This window comes from Pistacia vera, unplaced genomic scaffold (genome assembly GCF_008641045.1).
Source record: "Pistacia vera cultivar Batoury unplaced genomic scaffold, PisVer_v2 Contig35, whole genome shotgun sequence".
Classification (NCBI taxonomy): domain Eukaryota; kingdom Viridiplantae; phylum Streptophyta; class Magnoliopsida; order Sapindales; family Anacardiaceae; genus Pistacia; species Pistacia vera.
The window spans coordinates 372826-399972 of record NW_022196168.1 but is presented as its reverse complement, the minus strand read 5'-3'; the positions used below and the strand labels follow the sequence as shown (position 1 = coordinate 399972).

The 27147-nt window shown below is 33.6% G+C and overlaps 2 protein-coding genes across 2 annotated transcripts; one reads left to right on the top strand and one right to left on the bottom strand.

The window, feature by feature from the left end:
- Positions 1–19300: 19300 nt before the first annotated feature.
- On the top strand, positions 19301–19941 carry LOC116139275 (triphosphate tunnel metalloenzyme 3-like). The gene has a single exon (XM_031424956.1). The coding sequence runs from the start codon at positions 19318–19320 to the stop codon at positions 19939–19941; it is 624 nt and encodes a 207-aa protein (XP_031280816.1). The 5' UTR covers positions 19301–19317.
- Positions 19942–22725: 2784 nt separating this feature from the next.
- Positions 22726–23268, bottom strand: LOC116139274 (NAC domain containing protein 50-like). Its single transcript, XM_031424955.1, has one exon. The coding sequence runs from the start codon at positions 23266–23268 to the stop codon at positions 22726–22728; it is 543 nt and encodes a 180-aa protein (XP_031280815.1).
- Between the last annotated feature and the right edge of the window lie 3879 nt (positions 23269–27147).

The window sequence follows — 27147 nt, the reverse complement described above, 5'->3', positions numbered from 1 at the left end:
ATTTTCTGGATCTGCATGTGATCATTATGGCAATTCTTCTCTTGTGGCTGGTATTGCAAATTGGCACTTATTCACCTCCAAGAAACCTCACTGGTTGATGGAGTATGCTTAACTCTTTTTCTCCCTCTTTTCTGTCTTCTTGAATGGCGGATGGATGATAATGTCAACCAACTCTGGCAGCACCACCCACTGCTCCTCTGGAGGAATTGGATATATCGTTTCCGAATAGTCAACATGTAGTTATTTGCCATATAGAGTGGGAGCAAAGTTTCATGTAAATTCTTGAACCAAAATCCGGCTTTTGTTGGTGTTTTCAGTGCTACTAATGCATGAGGACAAGGCAAACGTTGAACGTCAAGCACTTTACAGTTGTGACTTTTACTAAGAAGGTTATAATCATCCCGACCATAGTCGCGTATAGTGAACTCTTAAGCTTAAGAGGATAGGCAAACATAAATTTGCCAGTTCCATATGTTCTCGCAATAAATTTTTAGCTGAGAACAAGGGTTATGGTAAAATTATCTGACTCTGTATGACACTCATGGAACCACCATAACAATGTCCTCTAGATTTATCAAAAGGGCAACTATTGGAAACTCTCTTTCTATTATAACTTCAATTTACGAACCGACTATGTTCGTGGTCATGACATTAACCTTCTTCTAGGAAGTAAGCTCTACTACATCGCTCGAAACCAACATCATCTCAAGAACTTAACATTCCATCATCCTTGATTCAGATTTGCCGGAAGTGCTCATTGAACTCATCAACTCGATAAGCTTTTGTTACCATGTGTATGTTTGAAGGAGGCTCATACTTAAATGTTGTTTTATGTTCTCACCAAGGTGCCTCATACAAACTGTGATGTTTTTGAGGTAAATAGTGGCAACCCTTTTTTTAGAGAGTTGTGCCTATGAGATATTATGCACAACACCTGTCAAGTACCACTATGTAATTGCTGAAAAAATGATAAGCTTGAAAATACACATTTAGTTTGGTTTTTAGGGAATTAATTGTGGAAATAGGCTTAATTTGGTAAGTTGCTTATATTTCATAATTGCCTTTTACAGGATCACGGGTGTTTTTGAGTGTTTTTCAGGTTACTAGTGCTTAAATGTTATGCTCGGATGAGAATCATGTTGGCAACGAAATGAGTGACGAGTGGAGACAAACGGATCAGAATCAAGTTGAATTGAAGAAGTTATGGAAGTTGAATTAAAGAGAAGATTCTAGATTACGTCCCAACTTGCGCATGCCTTGGTATTTTGAGAATATCTTGAGCTGGAAACTCGGATTAAGATGATGGTTGACCGTTGGAAAGCTTATTCAAAGGGCTCAATTTCATATGTTTACAACTTTTCCAAATTTCATCGTTATCGAATTCAAAATCAAATCTTTGAAGAAGTGGAATGATGTGGGAAAAGGACACAGCTACTGTGCCGCGCACACTTTTTCAGTAGATACTGTCCTACAGCAGTTGCGCGTGGCACAGTCCGGAAATCACTAACTTGTTATTCGTTTTTAGCCAGGAGATTAGGGTTAAGGGTTCCAAATCAAATAGAATAGGAAAAACAAACCCTAACCCTTGTGGGTATAAATGAAAGTCTTTTAGCATTATTAGGGGGATTCTTTGTGAGAAGAAAGAGAGAAAATCTAGAGAGAAGAGAAGTAACAGAAATTCTGGAGCTTTGTTCACAATATAGAGAAGTTTTCCTTATTCTTTTCTTGTAAATCAGAAGAATGTTTTAATAAAGATGTTGTTTCTTTTATGTTATTATGAACTAATTTTATTCTCTTGGGGCTAAGATGTAGCCCAATCTCTTAATTATGTATTGATCTTTGATTGTTAATTTTATTAAGAAGTCTTCCTAAGTTTTACTATTATTCCTAATGCTTTTGATTCTTAGGCCCAAGAATTGATGAACTAATGGACTAGATGAGATTGAGAGATGATCTTAGTTGGTTTATGGTAGTAAAACCATAGGTTTGAGCGAACACTAGAGATAGTTACCATGACTCGTGAGGTTTTGGTAAACTCCATCGAGCGTAATGATCTCCAATTGCTTAAATCTGATTAGAGATAATTCGGGTTTTAATAGGGGTTAATTTGATAATTGTTCGAGAGAAAGTTATTGGAAATTTAGGAAGTTGACATGTAGGAAGAGCTTAATAAAATTAGCATAAAGATCGATACATATCAATAAGAGTTGGTGTGAAGTCTATGCCCTAGTTCTTGTCATCTTGTTTTTACCCAGGTTTATTTTAATTGTTCTCTTTTCAGTTTTCTTTTTAAATTCATTTTTAGTTTAATTTAGTTTTCCTTGATAAAATTGGATTGATCAAATAGTAATAGGATAGTCTATTGGTAATTGATAATAGTAATTCCCTTGGGTTCGTATCCATATTTTATACACTTATTACTTGCACGATTTCGTACACTTGCGAAAATCAACAACAAAAACCAAGTCCACGACTTGTCGTTCTTAGATTCACCACACCCCATGCAACGGATATGTGTGATTCTCGCTGTTCTGTGCAGTGGCCACCAACAATGTACCTTGATACTTTCTTGTCAAAAGCAACCTCAACACCAACACTTCTCATGTTTACAAAACCCTTTATAGCAGCACGTAACAACAAAAAAAATTAAACCTCATATTCTTGTCCACTTCAAAGTCATCTTGCTACATTGGTTTGCCAACTCAAGCATATAACAAAACACTTTTATACTATCGTACCCGTGCTCCGACGTGCCTTTCACAAAATCTTGCATGTTGTCTCCTTCCAGCATTTCTAATAACTAACAACGCATCCCAACTCTAGTGCGCACAAGTCTCTAAATGTCCTTAGGAGGTAGAACTTTCCCTTTAACAAATTGACTTTCGACAAATTGTCCATAATATCAGCTGAGGCTTGTCGATGTTCACCTGAAATATGTCCCAACCAACATGTGTGCTCATGGGTATATGTGCTAAAAATAATTTTTCGGACTTTGCCAACCTTTTACAATAAACCCACCACTTGCACTTTCAGTCACCATGCAACATCACTACTGATGATTAGACTTTTTGGTGATGAACTCAAAATTACCCTTAGGCAACAAGTTTTAGCTTTCTCACCACTTTCTCTTTATTGTCAAATAAATACCTACTCGCAAGTCCGATCCATCAGTAAAAACATGAGCTGATTCATATTACCTACAATTGCCGCTCTAAACCTGCATAAGGACCATAGTGTTTCTCTTTCTCACAAACTACACCTTCTATATATCTATTTAAGGAATCTCTACATTTGCGGAAACATGTACGGGGTCCTCCTCGTCAATATTTTCATTCTGTCGCACATGACCACCTCTCTATAATGTGTCTTCCTCACCACCCAAATCACCGTCTACTCTTGATTTTTCAATTAAGAAATCAATGCCCTCGTAGTTCAAATTAAAGCCAGCTCTCCACCAACTTCCTCGTTATCCCTTCCTTTGAACCAACTTCCAATGGTTTATCTACAAAGAAACCCTTAAAATCGACATTAACCATTATCACCTACATCAATCATATATAACTTCACACCTTCATCTGACTTTAAATATACATGGTACCTTATAATGTTCAAGAACTCTGTTTAAACATACTTCACAACTATATCACTACGAGCAACTCAAACCACCTCTTCTATTATTTTCATAATCAACTCATCAAAATTAACTAACATTTGTGCTCACAACATTGGTATAACTTCTTTGCTCTTCCCAATCCACTTCCAGCAATTTCTTCCTCCACCCACTCACCAAAATATCAACACCCAAAACAACTTGTCCCATGTCTAATAATAGCCAAGTACCTATAATGTAAAAAAAAAAAATTATTAACTGATGTATTAAGGGTTGATAGATTTTAAAAAGCATCTACGAGTTGCTTGAGCGATCTGGTGTATCGCTTAAGCGATCTGGTTATAATAAGCCTTATCGCTAAGCGATCTTCTGCTTTACCTGATCGCTTAAGCGATCTGCTGCCATATACCTATTAGATCGCTTAAGTGATCTTCTCCATATCCTGATCACTTAAGCGATCTATTGTATTATACTTAACATACCAAATCGCTTAAGCAATTCATCATATCCAAACACATTTTCAATCATCTCCACCTACAATCGGTGACCACCCCCAACTACCCACAATACAAGAAAATATTCAACAAATTTCACTCCTTTCAACTTGCATTACTTCAAACACAACCCAATACCTAAACAACTAAATCAAAATCAAACCCAAACCCCGATCCATCATTAAATCTTTGTAAATCGAAATATAAAATGCAAAGAGAAGATACACATACCTAAAATCATGTCAGGAGGGAGGAGGCGGATCTGTGTAAAGAATATGTTATGGCAGACGAAGAAGAAGTGTTAATGGCAGACGAAGAAGAAATGTAATGGAAGGAAGAAGAAGATTACAGGAGAAGAAGATGTAGAAGAAGCTTAGAAGAACAACAACCAGGAAGGATGCGTTAATGGCAAGAGGAAGAAAAAGAGGTGTTAGGATTTGTTTGCAAGAATTTTGGCTCTTTGAGACATATTATAATTTTTAAAGATTACATAATACTTCATATCTTATTAACCACTAATATGTTTAATTAACCTTAATCAAATAATAAGACTATTACTTAACACTTTCAAACTACAATGGCCTTTAATTAGATTTGAACTTGATTTGGCCTTTTAATAAAATTCCCTCAAAAATACTATAGTTTTTAGAGATTGTATATATGTATTTTATCACGTAATAAATCTATTAAAAGTTAATTAAGCTATAAATATATATTTTTAAATTAAATATAAATTTTAAATGTTATGTATATTTAATAATTATTATATATATATAAACAATTTAAATAAAAACAATAAAATTTAAATTTTTTTTCCAAATTGATCACCTTAGTTAACAATCTCGATTGGTAACGATGCCAACGTCACCACCAATGTATGTAAAACTAGCGATTGACGATTTAGACAAATTCAACCGCCAAAGAAGGGTTCATTGTTGTAACGTGCACATGGCTGTTGCACTAACATCACGATTCAAGTCTTAAACGACTTACAATTGCTGACCTCTAATCTTGCACTTTTAACTACGGTTTTCAACAACATTTCGATGACGAAAATGTAGTCTCGTGGCTGTGTTGACAAAGATGAAGGATAGAACATAAACTAATTTTTAATATTTTAAATTATAATTTAAATAATTTAAGGAAAAAATATTTAAATAAGTTGGAATGGGTTGGGAGGAATGCCATTCTACCCTTTGAAAAGGATTGGGGATTCCTTACAATCTCACTAAATGGTCCAAACCAAACATCCCATAAAGTTCCTTAGACATCAGCGTAGCTTTTGTCCATTCTGACTTTCAATTCTGCTCCCGCGCTCCTGGTCCGCTTTCCCATTTTCTTTTCTTTATTAGACTCGTATATTACCGGGTCCAAAGGGTTAGATTAGAACTTAACAACTGTAATCCGAAGCGTTGCTCTTAGTCAGAGAAGCAAACGATCAGAAAATGCTGAGAAGCATATGGCTCCAAACTAGCAAAGTCATCAACTTACCTTCATTCTAATCCATTTTCTTTTTTTCCCTAAAGTTTGCTTATAGAAGCAACCTTTCAGAGAAGAAAATTACCGCGAGCAAAATCGAAGCGAAGATCAAAGGCAAAGAAGAGCTTTAACAATCCCTCCTCCATCAAAACCCCTCCACCAAATCTCAACCATCAGCCTAAGCATCTTTAATGGAAGTAGAAGTGAAACTACGCTTAAACATTCCACGACCACCACCAACTACTAACTCTTCTATCTCCATTTTACATCAAAACCTACACCAACATAACCTCTTCTTCGATACCCCAACTTCCTCGCTCTCTTCTCAACGCCCAGCGCTTTTTGCGTCTCCAATATTGATAAGACACTCGTTGTTTCATCTCTCTGAAAGCGAAGCCAACTTTGATTAACGGAGTGAGTCGCGTGGAAGAGATGGGAAAAGTAGACCCGATGATGGCAAAGATTGCGTTTCAGAACCCGATGAAGTTATTTGATTTGAAATCGAGGGTTGTGAAAGATGTAGAGGAGTTTGGGGTGGATAAGAAATTGGGTGGTTGTTTGGGGGGTTTTGAGAATGTGAGAGAAGTTTATGAGTGAGAGATTAAAATTGGTGGTTGATGAGACTAAATGAATTTGGACCTGATAGGAGGTGGAGTGTGAGAATGAGGATCCTGAGAAGGTTAAAGACTTCTTAAGGAGTTCCTGAATGAAAATGGGATCAATATGATTTCTGAGAAATCTAGTGTCGCTATCTTTCAAGCTGGGAATTCAACACCGCCTTAATCAAGGAGTTTTTTAAATGATGCCTTAATATGATAATGTTGTTTCTTGAGTTTTTCTCTGAATGCTTTAATTTGCGAACATTGTTTTCCCTTATGTGAATTCTTCTTGTTTGGGGATTTGCATGTGAATAAAGTTTATGTTTGTTCTTATGGATGTTGTTATTATTGTTCCGAATGGTTTTTTTGAATGATAATGATAAGTGGGGCATAAGATTATTATTTATAATGAATAATTATTGTAGACTTTGCAGGCTTATATTGGTTGTTTGTCCAACTTAGAATTGTTTCAATCTCGTTGGAATTAGATACTGATGCTTATGAAATTTATCTGTTCACATTTGACTTAATTCATTCTAGTCCCTAGGGTTTTTAGTCTACTTGTCAGTATATTTGTTTTTTACAAACAAAAAGTCCTTCATTTGACAGACGTTAGTCTAATACTTACAAACAAAGGGTAAAATGCTTTTCATTAAATTAAACTATATATATTATATAAGAATAATTTGTTTTCTACAAAATTAGTTTTATATATTTTTTATTCATTTTTTATTAACAAAATCCTAAACTTGCTGCTACCACCCTCACCACATTACTGCATCTACGCACGAAAAAAAACTATGACAATTTCTTATTCACATTCACACCACTCACCAACTTATTAAATTAAAAAAAATAAAAAAATTCAGAATCTACAATTAATCAATGAGTAATACTATACCACAACTTTTTCTCCACAAACTTTCTTTTACAACCTTGACGTGACAACTTGCAATTGGTTAACTCGTAATTAATTAGTGGAACTCATACAAAACCCATGTGGGACCTGTTATGAACTGATCAATTGCGAGCTGCCACGTTGGATTGTGAGAGAAGTTTGTAAAAGATGGTGGTTGATGTGTATTATTTTAATCAAAACCACCATTTACACTAACCATGGAAGTAAATAAACCCAAAAAATAAACCCGCAGACACCGAGTGTAACACTCTTAGAAATTTCAAACTTAAGAAATTTAATTTAATATTCTTTTGATTTTCAGATTGGGTGAATATTCTATTTTGAAGTTTGAATTAAACTATTAAAGGGTTATTGTGAAAGGATTGTGAAAAAAAAGAGGTTAAATGTGGTTTATACAATTTCAAGGGGCCAATTGGGGTCCTACAATCATTTGAATGAATTGGGTTGTGTTTGAGTGTTTCAATTCTTTGGGTTTGTTTGGAATATGGTATTGGTGTATATGAAAAAGAAAATAAGAACATTTGTTTCAGTAAGGTTTACTATTCAAGAATGTAAAATGTGAATGTTGGGACATGTAGGAATTGAGTGGATATTGCTATGGACTGAAGTAAGTATAATAATCTATAAAAGTGTATTTCTACACCACTACGTTTTATGAATGAATGATTTTCGAAAATGAATTCTTACTATGTATTGATTTTAATTGTAAGTAAGTATGCATTTATTTTCATATGTATTAAAAAGTTATGAATTGTGAATTTTTTTTTTTTTTTTTTTGTGGTATCAGGTGTCCAGGCCAGCTTATGTATACCATGACTAATTCTAAAGTTAACGATCAGGTAAACCCAGTGATGGAAAATTAACCTGCTCACCTGACCCGACCTCTTTGGCCAAAAGGGTTGGCCCAGCTTGGCCAGTCAACCCTAACCTGGTGGGTTTTTGTGCCGCCAAGTATTTTTTTTATTTTTTTCTGTATTTTTTTTATCAATCCAATTAAATTATTTTTTAGTTAACATTTCAAATATTAATTCAAATTTATACAATTAAATTGTATATAGAAAATTTTGATTTTTCATTTATCAAAAATAAATAAGAATAAGAAATTACAACAATTATTACCCATTAAAAACCTTACCAAGAAAAACCAAATTGGGACAAAAACTTGGTAAGAAAAAAGAGTGCAATAATTGATAGTTAATTTACAAATTACAAAGTTACAATTTACAAAACAACTAATTTGAGGTTGATTAGGACTTCCTTCATCTGTATCATCTAAATTACAAAATTGAAATTATTCTATTAAAGTATCATCAACAACCTTGTATTAATCCTAATGCCACGATTGTTCTTAATTACGAAACATGTGAGGACTTCAATAATTTTTAGTGAAAGTTTAGTCATTTCATTTAAAATTCTTCCATTTGCACTAAATGTTTGTTCGGATGAGACGGTTGAGACATGAATAGAGAAAACATCTAGGGCAAGTCTTGATAATACCGGAAAATCATTTTCTGGTTTTGTAATATTCTAAGACATCAAAGTTGGCTCTTTGTTGTGAATCTACTGGTAGCAAGTCAGGGGATCCCAAATATTGGTGACACTCATTACTCTGCAACTACATGGAGGACAGTATATTCGTTGTTGATGCTTTTGAAGAGGAGGCTATGCTTTGGGTTTGGGTCTTCTTCGGCCAATTAAATGCATCTAGGAGTCGAAGTCTTCTTTTGTGTTTTTTGATGCTACTCTTCTTCGGGTATGCACCTCTTTGCCGTTTCCCATATCTGCTTTCATATTGCAAATATACCTTTGCAAGACATTGTCTTATCTCTCATAGTTGATTGGCATATGCTTCGTCTTGTAAAATTTCACTTAACGTGTCTAAACCATTTTCTAAACCCACTAATTTAATTCTAGGATCAAATATGACACAAAATAAAAAGAAAATGAATGAGTTTCCAATTTTTTTTAAATTTTAATTCCATTGCTTCTATTGGTTCAGCGAAAATTTCGTTGTTTCTGTTTTTTTTTTTTTAAATAAATCTAAAATTTTTATAGTTGTATGTATTACAATGGACTAGTAGGATAATACACGCCAAAAAATTTTAAAGTGGATTGATAAAAGATTTTAAGAAAATAATGAAATTTTGAGCTATATGTCATCATTGTCTACAAAATAATAGGATCTCTATTATTGCTACAAAAACTAATTAAATTTGCATAGGTAAACATGAACCAAACATTAAATAATTACTATTCTATCTAATAGGCATGTCTAATGAAAATTCTAGGACAAATTTAATTTTATACAAGCATCTTGAAATTCAGCAATTCTTCTATTACTATTAGTAATCCAGCTAAAGAATCCTATTCTATCAATATTATTTTAATATTTTTCATACCACTTTTCACAATTAAATAATAATGTGACATGCACAATGTTAGTAAAAAAATTCAAATTGTTATAAAAAGAAAATTTATTTTAAAAAAACTATAGCTCTACTGTTACACTTGCATTATCTAAAGTTAAACTATCACTTTATAAATAATATTAAAATCTTCTAAAACTTCAACAATTTTTATTAAATTTGTTGACCACTATGATCCACATTTATTATTTAAATCCAATAAAGATTTATTAATTTATATTCATTATCAAAGAATAACTAGTCACATAAATATAATCTTGTTTAGCTCTACTACTTTAAATATCGGTGATTAGAGCCATATTAACATGACAACTATGTATTTTATTTCTTAATTTTAATTTCATTTTCAAACAGTTTTATTAAATCATTCCTAGTTGTAGTTTTAGAATAAGTTTTAAATTCTAGAAAAAAAAAAAAATTTTTAATTAATCTTTTAAATATTTATCTTTAGCCATATTAATAGGTTGTCAGTTGTAACATATATAAAGCTAATTGTTCCTTAGATACATCAGAATTATAATGTCAAGTTACCCATACTAGTTATTTGAGTTTGATTGGTTTCTCTATTTCCATGATGATTTATATGTTTACTAGCATACCTTTTTAATTACTTATCATTACTTGCATCAGTTTTATAAATATTTCCACAATACTTGTATCTTGCTTTCTTCACTTAACTCTATTTTTGTCTCATAAACCTTTTGAAATGCACTCAAACGTCTGATTGTGTCTATCGTCGAGTCTGATTACAATTGATGAACCTGCTTATACTTGAGATGGAGTTGGACGAGGGCGACATTACGAGAATGACCTCTAAACCACCGAGAGCTGGTATGCAGAGGAGGAAGGGGAAATATTATGAGGTTTATTGGATTCTGAGAATGGGAAAGTGAGACTGTTTGATTTTACTGCATTTACGTTGTAATTCAGGGAGACTAGGATAATTATCTTCATCATCGAAATTGATAGGATGAAATATCCATCTATTGTAGTTAAAAAAAAAAAAAAAAAAAAAAAACAACAAATTTGGATATAAAAAATTAAGAAGTGAATTGGATTTAGAATATAGGAAAGGAATGAGAATTGGAATGTTCAAAGGATGGGATAGGTTTCAATGTTTGTGATAAACAATGTTGATCAAAGGTAAAAATTATTGGCGGTTTTTGGACGAAAATACGTGGAAATTTAACTCGCCAGACCTCCTAAGTTTGCATTTAAAAAAATAATCCTGAAAATATTTTGTAATTTTTTTTAAGTTAGAAAAATTGACATGACATATTTAGGATTCATTAAACATGTAAAATGGGTTAAACTGAATAAATTTAAACATATATGGGTAATATTATAATTAACAAAAGTTTGTTTAAATTTTAAAAATAAAAAACGAGCCCCACCCTTCAAAATCGCTTAATCGAGCAATTTACCCGAAAAACGATCGACGAACACCTTCGATTTCTCTACAATTTTCGACAATAAAAGTGTCCTATTTCCAACAAATATTCCATCGTAAAGCTTCCTTACACAAAATTATGACTGATATTCACAAAGAGGAGAAAAACCCAACCTCACTCCAAATCCTAAACTCGGGCAGCCGCTGCTGTTCAAAAGTTGTAGAAGAAGATATTCCGGTAGATCATCCAATGAGTCAAAGTGGTCCAGAGGCAGAGGAGACAATGGCGGCACAAGAACAGAGAGAAGAATCAAAAAATGGTTTTGAAGAGGAGGATGTCGGCGAGAATTCAAGCGAGGAGGAGGACACCTATGAAGAAAGGGTACTTTTTTACTGGTGGTTTTGAATTTAATGAGAAATTTGATTAATTTGTGTGAATTTTGAGGATATGTAGCTGGTTTTATTGTTACGGTGGTTGTGGCGTTTTGTCGAGCAGTTGGCGGGTATCAAGAGAATGGCTTTGTTTGGGTTCCAAAGGATAGGGGAAGGCAAGAGAGGTTGTAGGGAGGTTGTTTGTGGGAGGTTGGAGGGCTGGGGTTGGAGGAGGTGGCAGAATAAGGGGGTTGGAGGGCTGCCTTGCATATTGCAGGGCTGGCCACACTCTGCGCATGCACAGCTGCCATCCTCAGTCATCTCCAGTCATGGAACCTGCCACAACAGCCTCTGTAGGGCCTATATTGGCTTCCCCGATCCTCTTGAGGCCAAAAACACTCACTTTCCGATGCCCTCAAAGCCCATATCCCACAAATTGGCAGCCTATTAGTTGTTTTAGTTTTTTTTTTTTTTTTTTTTTTTTTTTTTTTTTTTTTTTTTTTTTTTTTTTTTTTAAATTATAAAGACTATTTGTTAAAGGTTGTAAGCGATAAGGTATTGTGATTCCCTGTAAGGGTGACAGTTAGGTCAAGTTGGCAAGTTTTTATGAGAATAATTGAGATTTTAGAGGAACAAAAGAAGAGTATGGACCGATTCAAAGAGAGTTGTTTCAGTCATTTTGTGAAAATCAGAGAAAATTGGAAAAAGGCGTTCTGGGGGCAAGGAGTGCATAATATGTTGCTGCATTCAGCTAAAATCCCAAAAAAAAAAAAAAAAAAAAACATGTTTTGGGATGATGGAATATGCCTTGATGACAGGCTTAAGATGTGAGGCATTTCCAGATGTGGAAGAACAAGAGAGAATAAAGAAGAGTAGGACAGTCGATAACTTGGCTAAAAAGGTTTTGGGGGGGAAGGTGTCTATTATGGGATGCGATTTAGAGGAGAGGTTAGGAGAAGGTGGTATACCTCTTCATAAAGGTTCAAGATGTGCCTGGTATGGTTCATGCATTCAATCCTAATGGCGACTCAACAAAAGCTGTTAATATGGATTGGATGAAGTTTGCAAGCGACATGGACTTCTTTTATGCTTATCCGTGGGGACGGGTATCATTTCAGCTAACCATGGACTACCTACATGGAAAAGACATGGCAATAAAGCATCGCCAATCTATTGAGAAGAATAGACCGAGCACATACAATTTGTTTGGCTTCCTATGGGCAATGCAAGTAAATATTAATAGTTTTTTGTTATATTTTTTGCTTTATATGTGTTTTAATTATGATATGGACTGTTTTTTTTTACAATATAGGCTTGAATGTATGAGGTCGTCCTGTCCTAACTAAGGTCGGGGGGAGGAAGAAGACTTCGGATGAATTACTTTATATGGGTTAGAGGTTGTAAGCGACCAAGGGTAAAAGTGAAGTATCGCTTAAGTGATCTTGATTCTGGCTTGTACATGATCACTTAAGCGACTAAGGCTAAATATACAGGATCGCTTAAGCGAGACATGAAATCTCTTAAGAGATCTAGTGTATTTGGATTATTTTTATTATGCCTTTCACAAGATCGCTTAAGCGATTTACATTGTCGCTTAAGCGATGAAAACTTATAAACACTGGATCGCTTAAGCGATGATAAAATCGCTTAAGCGATTACTTTTTTTTTTTTTTTTTTTTTTGGAATAGGTTGTCAACCCCATATTAAGTGACGTTGATGTGAACTTCGGATGTTCACAACATCACATGATTATCAACGTTAAGTGACATCAGTTATTAACACTTATTAAGGCCAATTAACAAGGATTATTTGCAACCTAATTCCATCAACACATATTAAGGTTACAATCATATGATATATGAATGAATGTCATAGCGCACTAGTGTGACACGTTAGTAGAAACATACCTTATTTAATAAATATGGATGATGTATCTGAGAATGATTGGATTGAAATAAGCTTCAATTTTGACTGTACGATTAGTTCAGTGGACTATGATTTGTCTTGTGTCAATTGATTTGATTATTTATATCACTTAATCGATTTTTTTTTTCAAAATTATATTTTAATTAAACTAATTTTTTTACGTCTGTACATAAACATGGAAAAGAAATATTAAAGTATAGAATGATTCTATATAATACAAATTATTATTATTATTATTTTTTTTTTTTAAAGTACCAAAGTAAATTACCCTTAATCGCTTAAGCGATATATGATTTCACTTAAGTGATCTTGTCTATTTAGCCTTGGTCGCTTAAGCGATAATAAATTGCTTACGCGGTCTTGTTAAAGGCAGAATAAAGGTCATTCGACTATACTGGATTGCTTAAGCGAATTTAGGTCTCTCTTAAGCGATCTAGTATATTTAGCCTTAGTCTTTTAAGTAATCACGTACAGTCGCTTAAGCGATCATGTACAAGCCAAAATCAAGATCACTTAAGCGATGGTTCATTTTTACCTTTGGTTGCTTAATCGATCATGTTCAAGCCAAAATCAAGTCACCCCAGGTGCACGATCTCTTAAGCAATTTAAGGTCTCGCTTAAGTAATTCTTCACTTTTACCCTTGGTCACTTAAGCGATCATGTCCAAGGCAGAATCAAGATCACTTAATCGATTCTTCACTTTTGACCTTGGTCGCTTAAGCGATTCATGACTGCTTAAGCGACCAAGGCCATTTTGCTTCTTATCTTGCCGATCTTTTGATATTGTGCACGTTTGAGTGAGAAATTATATTTCATATTATGGGTGAGTTCTATATTCAATCATAACCATCCATATTTGTGAAATGAGGTATGTTTTTACTAACGTGCCACACTCGTAACTAATTCGGTAAATTGATTAATTGATTGACTTGATACGACAATTATGTTGATAATATTTATTTTGCCTATTTTACTTCTTTGGGCATCAATCAGTGCCATACAGAGGTAATATGAGAAATTTTACTTACTTAAACCCTTTTTAAAATGGATGAAAATGAAAAATAATTAAGTTGATTTAATACGTTATAAATAATGATTTATTCAAGGTAACAATTAAATTTAAAACATAAAAAATTGAAAACAACTCTTCAAAAGTTGGTCTTGGCAACTCTCTCGATTTCATCATTCTTCTTGATGACATAGTTGGAAATACAAGGACATACAATCAACTTAATGCACCACAAAAGAGAAACATAATAACCTTATCAGATCGCTTAAGCGATCTTCGGTCGCTTAAGCGATCTGCTTGTTAGATCTGTATATAAGAAAAGATCGCTTAAGCGACCTTACGTCGCTTAAGCAATCTGGTGGTCACCAGATCTGATTTGAGTAGCAAATCGCTTAAGCGACCAAGGATCGCTTAAACGATCTAGTGTTCATCAGATCTAATTTGAGTAGCAGATCGTTTAACCAATCTTAGGTCACTTAAGCAATCTTCTGTTCAGAGCTACAGATAAGAGCAGATCGCTTAAACGACCAAGGATTGCTTAAGCGATCGGCTCTTATTTGCAGATCGCAACATCAAATCGCTTAAATGATCTGATGTTCACATCTGCAGATAACAACACGATCTTATATCGCTTAAGCGATCCGATCTTATCTGAAGCTTTCTTGCTTCTGATAGATTCGAACCTAATTTTCTAGATCTGCATGTGATCGATTTTGGCAACTACTTCTCTTGTGGCTAAGTAATTTGCAAATTGAGCACTTATTCATCCCTAGGAAACCTCATAGGTTGATGGAATATGCTTAACTCTTTTTCTCCCCTTTTCTGTCTTCTTGAATAGCGGATGGATGATAATGTCAACCAACTCTGGTGGCATTACCCATTGCTCCTCTGGAAGAACTGGATATATTGTTTTCAAATAAGTCAACATGTAGTGATTTGCCATATAGAGAGAGGAGCAAAGTTTTATGTAAATTCTTGAACCAAAATCCGGCTTTCGTTGGTGTTTTGGTGCTGCTGGTGCATGAGGACAAGGCAAACGTTGAATGTCAAGCACTTTACAGCTGCAACTTTTACTAAGAAGGTTAACTAGGGCATCCCGACCATAGTCGCGCACAGTGAACTTTTAAGCATTAAGAGGATAGGCAAACAATGCATTTGACAGTTCCATATGTTCTCACAATAAATTTTTAGCTGATGGAACAAGGGTTATGGTAAAATTATCTGACTCCGTACGACACTTAGAACTACTGTGACAATGTCCTCTAGATTGCATAAAAAAGGGCAACTATTGGAAACTCTCTTTCTATTAACAACTTCAAATTTACGGACCCGACTATGTTCATGGTCATGACATCGAACCTTCTTTTAGGAAAGTAAGCTCTACTCCATCGCTCGAAACCAACATCATGCTCAAGATACTTAACAATTTTATCATCCTTGATTCAGATTTGCTGGAAGTGCTCCTTGAACTCATCAACTCGATAAACTTTTGTTGCCATGTAGTATGTTTGAAGGAGGCCAGCATACTTAAACTGTTGTTTTATGTTCTCACCAAGGTGCCTCATATAGAATCTGTGATGTGCTTGAGGGTAAATAGTGGTAATCCCCTTTTTTATAGAGTTGTGCCTATGGGATATTATGCACAACTCGTCACTGTCAGGTACTACTGTATGTAATTGCTGAAAAAACCAAGTCCACGACTTGTCGTTCTCAGATTCAACCACACCCCATGCAACGGGATATGTGTGATTCTCGTTGTCCTGTGCAGTGGCCACCAACAATGTACCCCTATATTTTCCTGTAAAAAAGCAACCATCAATAGCCAACACATTTCTCATGTTTACAAAACCCCTTATAGTAGCACCGTAAGCAACGAAAAAAATATTTAAACCTTATATTCTTGTCCCACTTCAAAGCCATCTTGCTACCTTGGTTTGCCAACTCAAGCATATAACAAAACACTTTTAATACTATGTACTCGTGCTTCGACGTGCCTTTCACAAAATCTTGTGCATGTTGTCTCCCTTTCCAGCATTTCCAGTAACTAACAGCGCATCCCAACTCTGTGCGCACAAGTCTCTGAATGTCCTTAGGAGATAGACATTTCCCTTCAACAAATTGACTTTTGAAAAATTGTCCAATAATATCAGCTGAGGCTTGTCGATGTTCACCTGAAATATGTCCCAACCCACATATGTGCTCACAGGTATATGTGCTAACAATAAATTTTTCAGACTTTGCCAACCTTTTATAATAAACCCAACACTTGCACTTTCGGTCACAACATGCAACATCACTACCGATGAATAAGACTTTTTGGTGATGAACTCAAAATTACCTCTCAAGGCAACAAGTTTTAGCTTTCTCACCACTTCCTCTTTATTGTCAAATAAATACCCTACTCGCAAGTCCGATCCATCAGTAAAAACATGAGCTGATTCATTATTACCTACAATTTCCGCCTCTAAACCTGCATAAAGGACTATAGTGTTCTCTTTCTAACAAACTACACCTTCTGCATAATCTGTATTTAAAGGATTCTCTACATCTGCGGAAACATGTACGGGGTCCTCCTTGTCAACATTTTCATTCTGTCGCACATGACCAACCTCTTCTACAATGTTTTCCTCACCACCCAAATCACCGTCTACTCTTAATTTTTCAACTAAGAAATCAATGCCCTCATAGTTCAAATTAAAACCAGCATTCTCTCCACCAACTTCCTCGTTATCCTCTTCCTTTGAACCAACTTCCAATGGTTTATCTACAAAAGAAACCCTTAAAATCGACCTCGAACCATTATCGTCCACATCAATCATATATAACTTCACACCTTCATCCGATTTTAATATAACAGGAGGTACCTTATAATGTTTAAGAACTCTACTTAAAACATACTTCACAACTATATCATTATGTGAGCAACTCAAACCACCTCTTCTAATTATTTTATCAATCAACTTATCAAAACTAACATTTGTACTCACAGCAATTGGTATAACTTCTTTGCTCTTTCCAATCCACTTCTAGCAATTTTCTTCCTCCACCCACTCACCAAAATATTCAACATCCAAAACAACTTGTCCCATGTCTAATAATAGTCAAGTACCTATAATGCAAGAAAAAAAAATTATTAACTAATGTATTAAGCGTTGATAGATTTTAAAAAGCATCTGCAGAGTTGATTGAGCGATCTGGTATATTGCTTACTAGATCGCTTAAGCGATCTGGTATAAATAAGTCTTATCGCTTAAGTGATCTTTTGTCATTTACCTGATCGCTTAAGCGATCTGCTGCCATATACTAGACTTATAGTAGATCATTTAAGTGATCTTCTGCCATATACCTGATCACTTAAGCGATATGTTGCATTATACCTGATATACCAAATCGGTTAAGCGATCCATCATATCCATAACACATTTTCAAATATCTCCACCTACAATCGGTGCTACCACCCCCAACTACCCACAATGCAAGAAAATATTCAACAAATTTCACTCATTTCAACTTACATTACTTCAAACACAACCCAATAACCTAAACAACTAAATCAAAATCAAAACCCAAACCTGATCCATCATTAAATCTTTGTAAATCGAAATATAAAATGCAAAGAGGAGATACATATACCTGGACGAAATGTTAGGAGGAGGAGGAGGCGGATCCGTGGCAAAGAAGATGTTAATGGCGGACGAAGAAGAATGGCGAAGGAAGAAGAAGATGTACAGGAAGAAGATATAGAAGAAGCTTAAAAGAAAAACAACCATGGAAGGGATGCGTTAATGGCGGGAGGAAGAAGAAGAAGGTGTTAGGATTTGTTTGCAAGAATTTTGGCTCTTTGGAGACATATTATAATTTTTAAAACATTACACAATATTTCATTAATCTTAATTAACCACTAATAATGTTTAATTAACCTTAATAAATAATAAGGCTATTTACTTAACACTTTCAAACTACATAGTCTTTTAATTAGATTTGAACTTGATTTGGCCTTTTAATAAAATGCCCTAAAAAATATTCTATAGTTTTAGAGATTGTATATATGTATTTTATCACGTAATAAAATCTATTAAAAGTTAATTAAAAGATATAAAATATATTTTTTTAAATTAAATATAAATTTTAAATGTTATGTATATAATTAATATATTATTATTATATCTATAAAACCAATTTAAATAAAAACAATAAAATTTAAATTTTTTTTCGAAATTGATCAACCATTGGTTAACAATATCGATTGGTAACGATGCCAACGTCACCACCAATGTATGTAAAACTAGCGATTGACGATTTAGACAAATGCCAACCGCCAAAGAAGGGTTCATTGTTGTAACGTGCACATGGCTGTTGCACTTAACATCACGATTCTAGTCTTCAACGACTTACGAATTGCTGACCTCTAATCTTGCACTTTTAACTACGGTTTTCAACAACGTTGCGATGACCAAAATGTAGTCGCGTCACGTGGCTGTGTTCACAAAGATGAAGGATAGAACAATAAACTAAATTTTTTAATATTTTAAATTAATAATGATAAATAAATTTAAGGAAAAAATATTTAAAATAAGTTGGAATGGGTTGGGAGGAATGCCATTCCACCCTTTGAAAAGGATTGGGGATTCCTTACAATCTCACTAAATGGTCCAAACCAAACATCCCATAAAGTTCCTTAGACATCAGCGTAGCTTTTGGTCCATTCTGACTTTCAATTCTGGCTCCCGCGCTCCTGGTCCGCTTTCCCATTTTCTTTTCTTTATTAGACTCGTATTATCGGGTCCAAAGGGTTAGATTAGAACTTAACAACCGGAAGCGTTGCTCTTAGTCATAGAAGCAAACTATCAGAAAATGCTGAGAAGATACAACGTAGCAAAAGACATCGACTTACCTTCTATTCTAATCCATTTTCTTTTTTTCCCTGAAGTTTGCTTATAGAAGCAACCTTTCAGAGAAGAAAATTACAGCGAGCAAAATCGAAATGAAGATCAAAGGCAAAGAAGAGCTTTAACAATCCCTCTCTCGTCGCTCTCTCCTCCATCAAAACCCCTCCACCAAATCTCAACGCATCAGCCTCAAATATTAACGTTATGCAATCTTTAATGGAAGTAGAAGTGAAACTACGCTTAAAACATTCCACAGACCACCACCAACTACTAACTCTTCTATCTCCATTTTACATCAAAACTTTACACCAACATAACCTCTTCTTCGATACCCCAACTTCCTCGCTCTCTTCTCAACGCGCCTTTTTGCGTCTCCAATTTATTGATAAAGACACTCGTTGTTTCATCTCTCTGAAAGCGAAGCCAACTTTGATTAACGGAGTGAGTCGCGTGGAAGAAGATGGGGAAGAAGTAGACCCGATGATGGCAAAAGATTGCGTTCAGAACCCGATGAAGTTATTTGATTTGAAATCGAGGGTTGTGAAAAGAGTGATAGAGGAGTTTGGGGTGGATAGAAAAATTGGGTGGGTATGTTTGGGGGGTTTTGAGAATGTGAGAGAAGTTTATGAGTGGAGAGGATTAAAATTGGTGGTTGATGAGACTAGATATGAATTTGGAACTAGATATGAGGTGGAGTGTGAGAATGAGGATCCTGAGAAGGTTAAAAGACTTCTGAAGGAGTTTCTGAATGAAAATGGGATCGAATATGATTATTCTGAGAAGTCTAAGTTCGCTATCTTTCAAGCGGGGAATTCAACACCGTCTTAATCAATGAGTTTTTGTGTGTATTTTTATATAGTTTTCTAAATGATGCATTAATATGATAATGTTGTTTCTTGAGTTTTTCTCTTAATGCTTTAATTTGTGAACATTGTTTTCCCTTATGTGAATTCTTCCTGTTTGGGGAGTTTGCATAGTGAATAAAGTTTATGTTTGCTCTTATGGATGTTGTTATTATTGTTCTGAATGGTTTTTTGAATGATAATGATAAGTGGGGTATGAGAAGATTATTATTTATAATTGACGGAGTTTTAGCATTTTAGGTATTCGTTGTTGAGTTAGTAGATATTCAATACTGCCCTTTGTAGATTTTGCAGGTTGTTTGTCCAACTTAAGAATTGTTTCAATCTCGTCGGAAATAAGATGCATTGACGATTAATGAAATTTATCAGTTCACATTTGAATTAATCCATTGTAGTCCCCAGGGTTTTTATTTATTTTTTACAAACAAAAACGTCCTTAAAATTGACAGACGTTAATCTAATACTAACAAACAAAGGGTAAATATGACTTTTCATATTAAATTAAAACTTTTTATATATAAAGATAAAAGAATAATTATTTTTCTACAAAATTAATTATTATATTTTTATTAATTTATTTTTTACACCCTCACCTATCACCGCATCTACGCACAAAAAAAACCATGACAAATGACAATTTCTTATTCACAGTTCACACCACCCACCACAACTTATCAAATAAAAAAAAAAAAAAAATTCAGAATCTAACAATTAATCAAAACCACCATTTACACCAACATGAGAATTAAATAAACCCAAAAAATAAAACCGCAGAAGCACCGAGTGTAACACTCTTGGAAATTTCAAACTTATGAAATTTGATTTAATATTTCTTTGATTTTCAGATTGGGTGAATATTCTATTTTTGAAGTTTGAATTAAACTATTAAAGCGTTTATTGTGAAAGGATTGTGAAAAAAAGAGACATAAAATTATTTATACAATTTCAAGGGGCCAATTGGTAGATGGTTGTGGGTCCTACAATCATTTGAATGAATCGGGGTTGTGTTTGAAGTGTTTCAATTCTATGGGTTTGTTTAGAAGTAAGGTATTGGTGTATATGAAATATTTTAGAGTATTGGGCTGTTTTAATGTCACTGATTTAATATGAAAAAGAAAATAAAAACACTTGTTTCAGTAAGGTTTAGTGTTCAAAGAACGTAAAATGTGAAAGTTTGGGACATGTAGGAATTGAGTGTATGTAGGACTGAAGTAAGTATAATAATCTATAATATGTGTATTTATACACACATACGTTTTATGAATGAATGATTTTCGAAAATGAATTCTTACTATGTAATTGATTTTAATTGTAAGTAAGTATGCATTTATCTTCATATGTATTCAAAAGCTATGAATTATGAGTTTTTTTTTTTTATGATCGAGATGTCCAAGCCAATTTGCGTGCACCATGATTAATCATAAAGTTAACAGTCAGGTAAACCCTCCAATGTCCACTCCTATTAGAAATCAAGAGGAATAGAAGTGAAGATCTCTTAAATAATATATCCAAAAGTTCATATTGCCCCATCTGAGGGGTAGTTATGAATTGTTAAATTGTTTTAAGAGTTTAAAGCATGATGTTTTGTTTCTTATTTTTTTTAAAAGGAAACGTTTATTATAAGTGACATTACATAGGAATTCAAATGTATTGGTAATCATGAATACGTTATGAAAGTGAATTGTTTTAAAAGTGTGATCATGTTATTTTGTACAGATTCCTGTTCCATGCGCTTTAAATTCCTAACGTTTTAAATCCTGAAAAAAAAGAAATTGAATGTAACATTTTCTCTGAAATTGATTTTACTGTTATTGATAGTGTTATAAAGAGTTTTCCTCACGTGTACGTTTCCAAGGATCTTTGTTATCTGTTTTTATTCTAAGGTTTTATAAACTAAACTTTTGTATTCCTATTATAAAACTGAATAATGAAATATTTTAAGGTTGTTCCCATATGTTTCTTCATATATTCTTATGTCAAAATTGTCCAAATAGTTATTGTTCTAAAGTAATATTGTTACGTTTATAGAAATCTCTTCTAAAGTCATTCAAGGTTCTTTAAATGAAATTTGCAGTAGCTCAGTTCTGTATCACTCGTTTCACTTGTTTAATATACTGTTTTATTGATTACTTTCAAGCAAATACATGTAGCAGGTTGTGGACTTTGAACGTGTAGAGAATTCTCAAGTTTTGTGCAGATTGTCTACGTCAAAAAATGAATCTGTATTGAATAAAGTGGTAATTAAATTTATATAATTTTTGCTAACAGGCTTGTTTATGTCTATAAGATACATTCATGAATACCAATATTAAAGCAATTATCAGAGTCAATAGAAATAATAAAATACTACATGTAATTTCGAAATGATAGGAAACAAAATTTATAGAAATGTTTAATGCATTGATCATTAACTGTCCATTTGAATATCATTATCTATTTGAAACCCTTTGTACTCTTAAGTCTCTATAACTCATTACTGCCTAATCATAGTAATTGACACATTGAACTGAAGAACTCCTGATCTTCATGAAATCAAAACTCATCTTCAGTTCTTGTCAGAAAATTCAATTTCTCTGAGTATGAGGATTGTTCTTGTTCATCCAGAGGAAATAGATCACCAAGGTTTGCAAACTCATTATTTGGTACTAAAACCAGGAAAAAGAGCTTCTGTAAGAGTTAGATTCGCCTCAGCGTCTTTAGTAAAATCATGATCATTCACAGGTGGCATGGCTTCATATTCAGTCCCTTGTTAATTTCGGACCTTAAAACACTTATTAGACTGGTGATTCTCATCAGTATGCTCAACTTCATGACATTTCCTCTTTTTTCCCAAATGCCTTTTCCTAATCAGTTGATAATTTCTTCGAATTCGACAGAGAACAAACTGATCCTGGCCCAATAATGTGTACTCATGCATAATCCACACTCCATCATGTTCTGACCCTTTGTTTTCATACCGAAAACTTTTCTTATACCCAATAACCCTGTTATCTTGAATTTCTTGGGCAGCATCTTCACCATACCAAGCACCTGAACCAACTTTCCTGCAAATTCTTTTGCCCTTACTGGATGTTTTCTTCAGCGGAGTGAAAACGTAAAGATCCTCTGCCTTCTCTCCTTTGTAATACTTCCAAATTTCCCAAGGTTCTTGACTGCCATAAAGATCGCAATCTTTGACAATATCACTGGACAATGGTAAACCGAAAACCTTCTTGTGTAAGTAATGAGCAATCAGATCAACATCAGTCGGGCGAAACTTATTACCAGGAGGAAGACAACTAGAACTAGCCATTGTAGAGTTTTCTTTTTCAACAGATTCAATTTAGAGGTGCAACTACTTCCCACCTGAAAATCAAAACTATATACATATAAGATTCCAAATTAATGGAAAAAAGAACTATGGAATCTCTAGTAGCATCAACAAAAACAGCAGAGCAAGTTATTAACACTAAATTGGAATGGATTTTGAAAGCCCTAATTATAATTAATTGCTTTCTTTGACACATAATTCTGTCAGTAAGCAAGTACCCAAAGAATTAATTAATGATTAGGTTTACAAATTACATAGAATTTTGAAAGCCCTAATTATAGGGGTCACCATTACAATCCTAGAATGACCCAAGTCAGGAAACCTTTAAGGATCACCCAAAAAAGTGAAAAAAACCCTAGAAACTAAGATAAAAATAGAATAACCCTAAAGGATCAATTAAATTAAACAAGAGCACATAACATAAACTTGAAATTAATGAGAAAGTGCAATAAAATTTAAAGAAGAAAGAAGGGGAAACAGAGACTTACTTGATAATAATAAGAGAAATAAAAGAGAAACCCACAATTTCAGAGCAAGTGATCTCACTTTCACGAAGACGCAGAGCTTAATTAATAAGTCGTTCATGACGAAATGGAGGAAGTAAGGAAATATATACAACTCTTAATGGCGGTTAAAACTTGTAAAAGGCGCGTTTTCAGCTTTTGAATTGCTTTCTGATAACGGTCACAATATGATACGCCAAATCTCGAACATCAACTAATTTGATACGGCAAAATTAAAGTTTCTATTCAAGTTAAAAAGTTTGCGAAATATTAATTAATTTGATTTTAATTTTTATAATGATTATAAAATAGAATCTTTTAAAAATTAATTAGACAAAATCATCCCCTGATTTTAAAATATTTCATAAAAATTTAAATTTAAATTGTAAAAGTTATAAATATAACTAAATAATATTGATTTGAGTAAACGATATATTCCAACATGAAGTTTAACGAAATATGTCGCTTTCTCTTACTTTTGGGGGCGTTTGGATTATATAATGTTTTATTATAGATGTATATTATATTAACGAAAAAAAAGATCACTTTGAAGATTACTAGAAATGTTTAGAAAATATGTTTTGTTTATTTAAATAAATTGGTGAATAATATATTTGGTTGGGAGGATAAATGGGTAGGTATGTTATGTAAATTATCAAATTGCCCTCCTTTTTAAATATTAATATAATAATATTTTTTATTATTATTTTTTAATCATTTCTTTTACTCCCTACATTTGAATTTTTGTTAAAACACTTCAACTATATAAAACTTTAATTTATAGCAAAATCACCACCACCCACCCCAAGCCACTGCCAGTAGCCAGCCACCACCACCGTCGGCTGTCGTCGGTAGTTGACAGAATGGCGCACTACTAGCCGTATATGGTCGACCGTATGCCAGCAAAACCGAAAATGACCATGGATCACAAATCCATGGCCCAAAAATGGCCAAATCTATGATCATTTCACGGCCAATGATGTGGTTGTTTCACGCCATGAATATGTGATCTATAGCTAGAAAATGCCTTACCAATGCATGATCGACCAAATCCCCATCGATCGTGTACCAATACGATGACTGATACCGACGGCCGACGATAGTCTTGGGTAACTGGGGGTATTTTGTTAACTTTTAAACTTTTTGTGGTTGGGGTATTTTAGCTAATTTCTCAAATGTATGGAGGCTAGATAATTGTTATTTGGTAAACATTTGAGGGCAACTGTGCCTAAAATGGTTTTTAATTAAAGGCAAAATGGGTAAAAAAAATCATATTATCTCAGTAATGTTTTAATAACATCCCCTAACAAGAAAATAAGATTATCCTTTACATTACTAACAATAAACACTATTTACAATAAAAAATTATCGTAATATTTTATTAATTGCAAACTAAACGCGAAAATCTTGCAAAAATAAACGAAGATTTCCCTCGTTATCTTATATATCCTCGATCCAAACGGCCCCTTAGTCTCTAACTAATTGACTTTTAAATGTATTTTTTGATTTGACATATTTAGCCTTAATTCAAATTACATACTAGAAATGATATTATAATTTTAAAATACACTCATATTATCTTTGTATTTTTGTTTCTAATAAAAAATACAAAGATAAGTTTGAAACCAAATTAAGTTTGAAATTGCAAAAAATAAACTTAATTGAACTTTGAGAGCTATTTTTGGTATTAAATGGGACTTAAATAGATTTCTTTTTTAATTATAAAAGATGTGTATTTAACAATGGGATATTGATCAATTAGACAGGGACTAAAAATCACTTCCCTTTGAACAAATAAAATAAAATAAAAGGGGAGATTTGAAAACAAAATATATAACAAGAGGAAAGAATAGGAGAAAGAGCATGGATCAATTTTATTTTTGACTTCACTCAAATTCTATAAATCTAATTAACTATCTGATTAATCCCATATTTAAATATCTCCTCATAAATTATAAAGTTACCCTTTTACAATTTTTCTTTTTTTAAATTCGTGCATCAAAGCAAGTTTCTCTTCAAGTTTGGACATTATCTATTAATTGGATAAGTTTTTAGTATAATATAATTTTTTTTTTTTTTTTCAAGTCTTACTTGAGGATAACGGGAGTACAAGATTTACCCTTTTATGATTATCAATTGAGGCCATAATGATAAATATAAAAAAAAAAAAGTAATATTTTTAACGGTACTTATTTAAAAGTTGGGATTTCATTAGAACTCAAAACCCAAACAGTACAGGAATCAAAACAGGAAACTTCAGTCACCGACTTCACAAACTTCTACTCCTTTTCTCATTCTGCAATCTATTTATATGAACTCCCACTGTCACTCATTCAATCTCACCTTCTTTTGTATTCATGATGCAAAACCCTTCTTCTTTTTCTCAAGAAACTCAATACCCACAAAATCCTCCTTTTATTTTTCCTCAACCAACACCCAGTATATTTCATGCACCACCTTCTTCTCTGATTCAACACCCTACTTCTATTCAGCCTATCCAATCCTTCCCTTCGTATCCTGATTCTATGGCTGCCATGCAAATTCCAGAAAACTTTAGCATGATTTTTCCCGGCTTAAAGTTTTGTCCAAGTGATGATGAATTAATTGGTTATTACTTGCACAACAAGATTTTTGGTGGTTTACCATTGTCCTGCTGTAGCATCGTCAAGGATTGCGATCTTTATAGTACTCGAGAACCTTGGGAGATATGGGATTTTTATAAAGGACAGTTCAAGGATGATGAGGATCTTTACTTTTTCACTGCCTTGAAGAAGATGAAGTCTAGTAAGAGCAAACGTAAACGTTTTTTAAGGAAAATTGGTTCAGGTTCTTGGATGGGTGAAGATGCTGGCCAAGAAATTCGAACTAATATAGGAATTGGGTTAAAAAAAAGATATAGATATGAAAACAAAAGGTCCGAGCATGATGGAGAGTGGATAATGCATGAGTATTCATTATTGGATCATGATGAGTATGTGCTATGTCGAATTCGAAAGAATGATCGGCCTGCTAAGAAAAGGGGTTTGGCCAAAAAGGGGAAGTCTTCTGAAGAAGTTGAGCATATAGATGAGAATTTTAGCTCTAATAAGTGCTTCAGGTTTCAAAATTATCAAGAAACGGTAGAATGTGAAGCTACGTCACTTGCGAATGATCATCAGAATATTCATGATTTTACTGAAGACATTGCAGCAGATTCATCTCATGTAGAAGCAATTTTTCCTGGTGTGACTAATGATAGTGAGTTGGCTGACCTGGGAGATTTCTTGGTTGGTGAAGAACAAAGTGCAATACTCTTTCTAGACAATTGTTGATGATGGTTTTTTTCTCTCATCAAGAGCAACAGTCCTTGAGCTCTGAT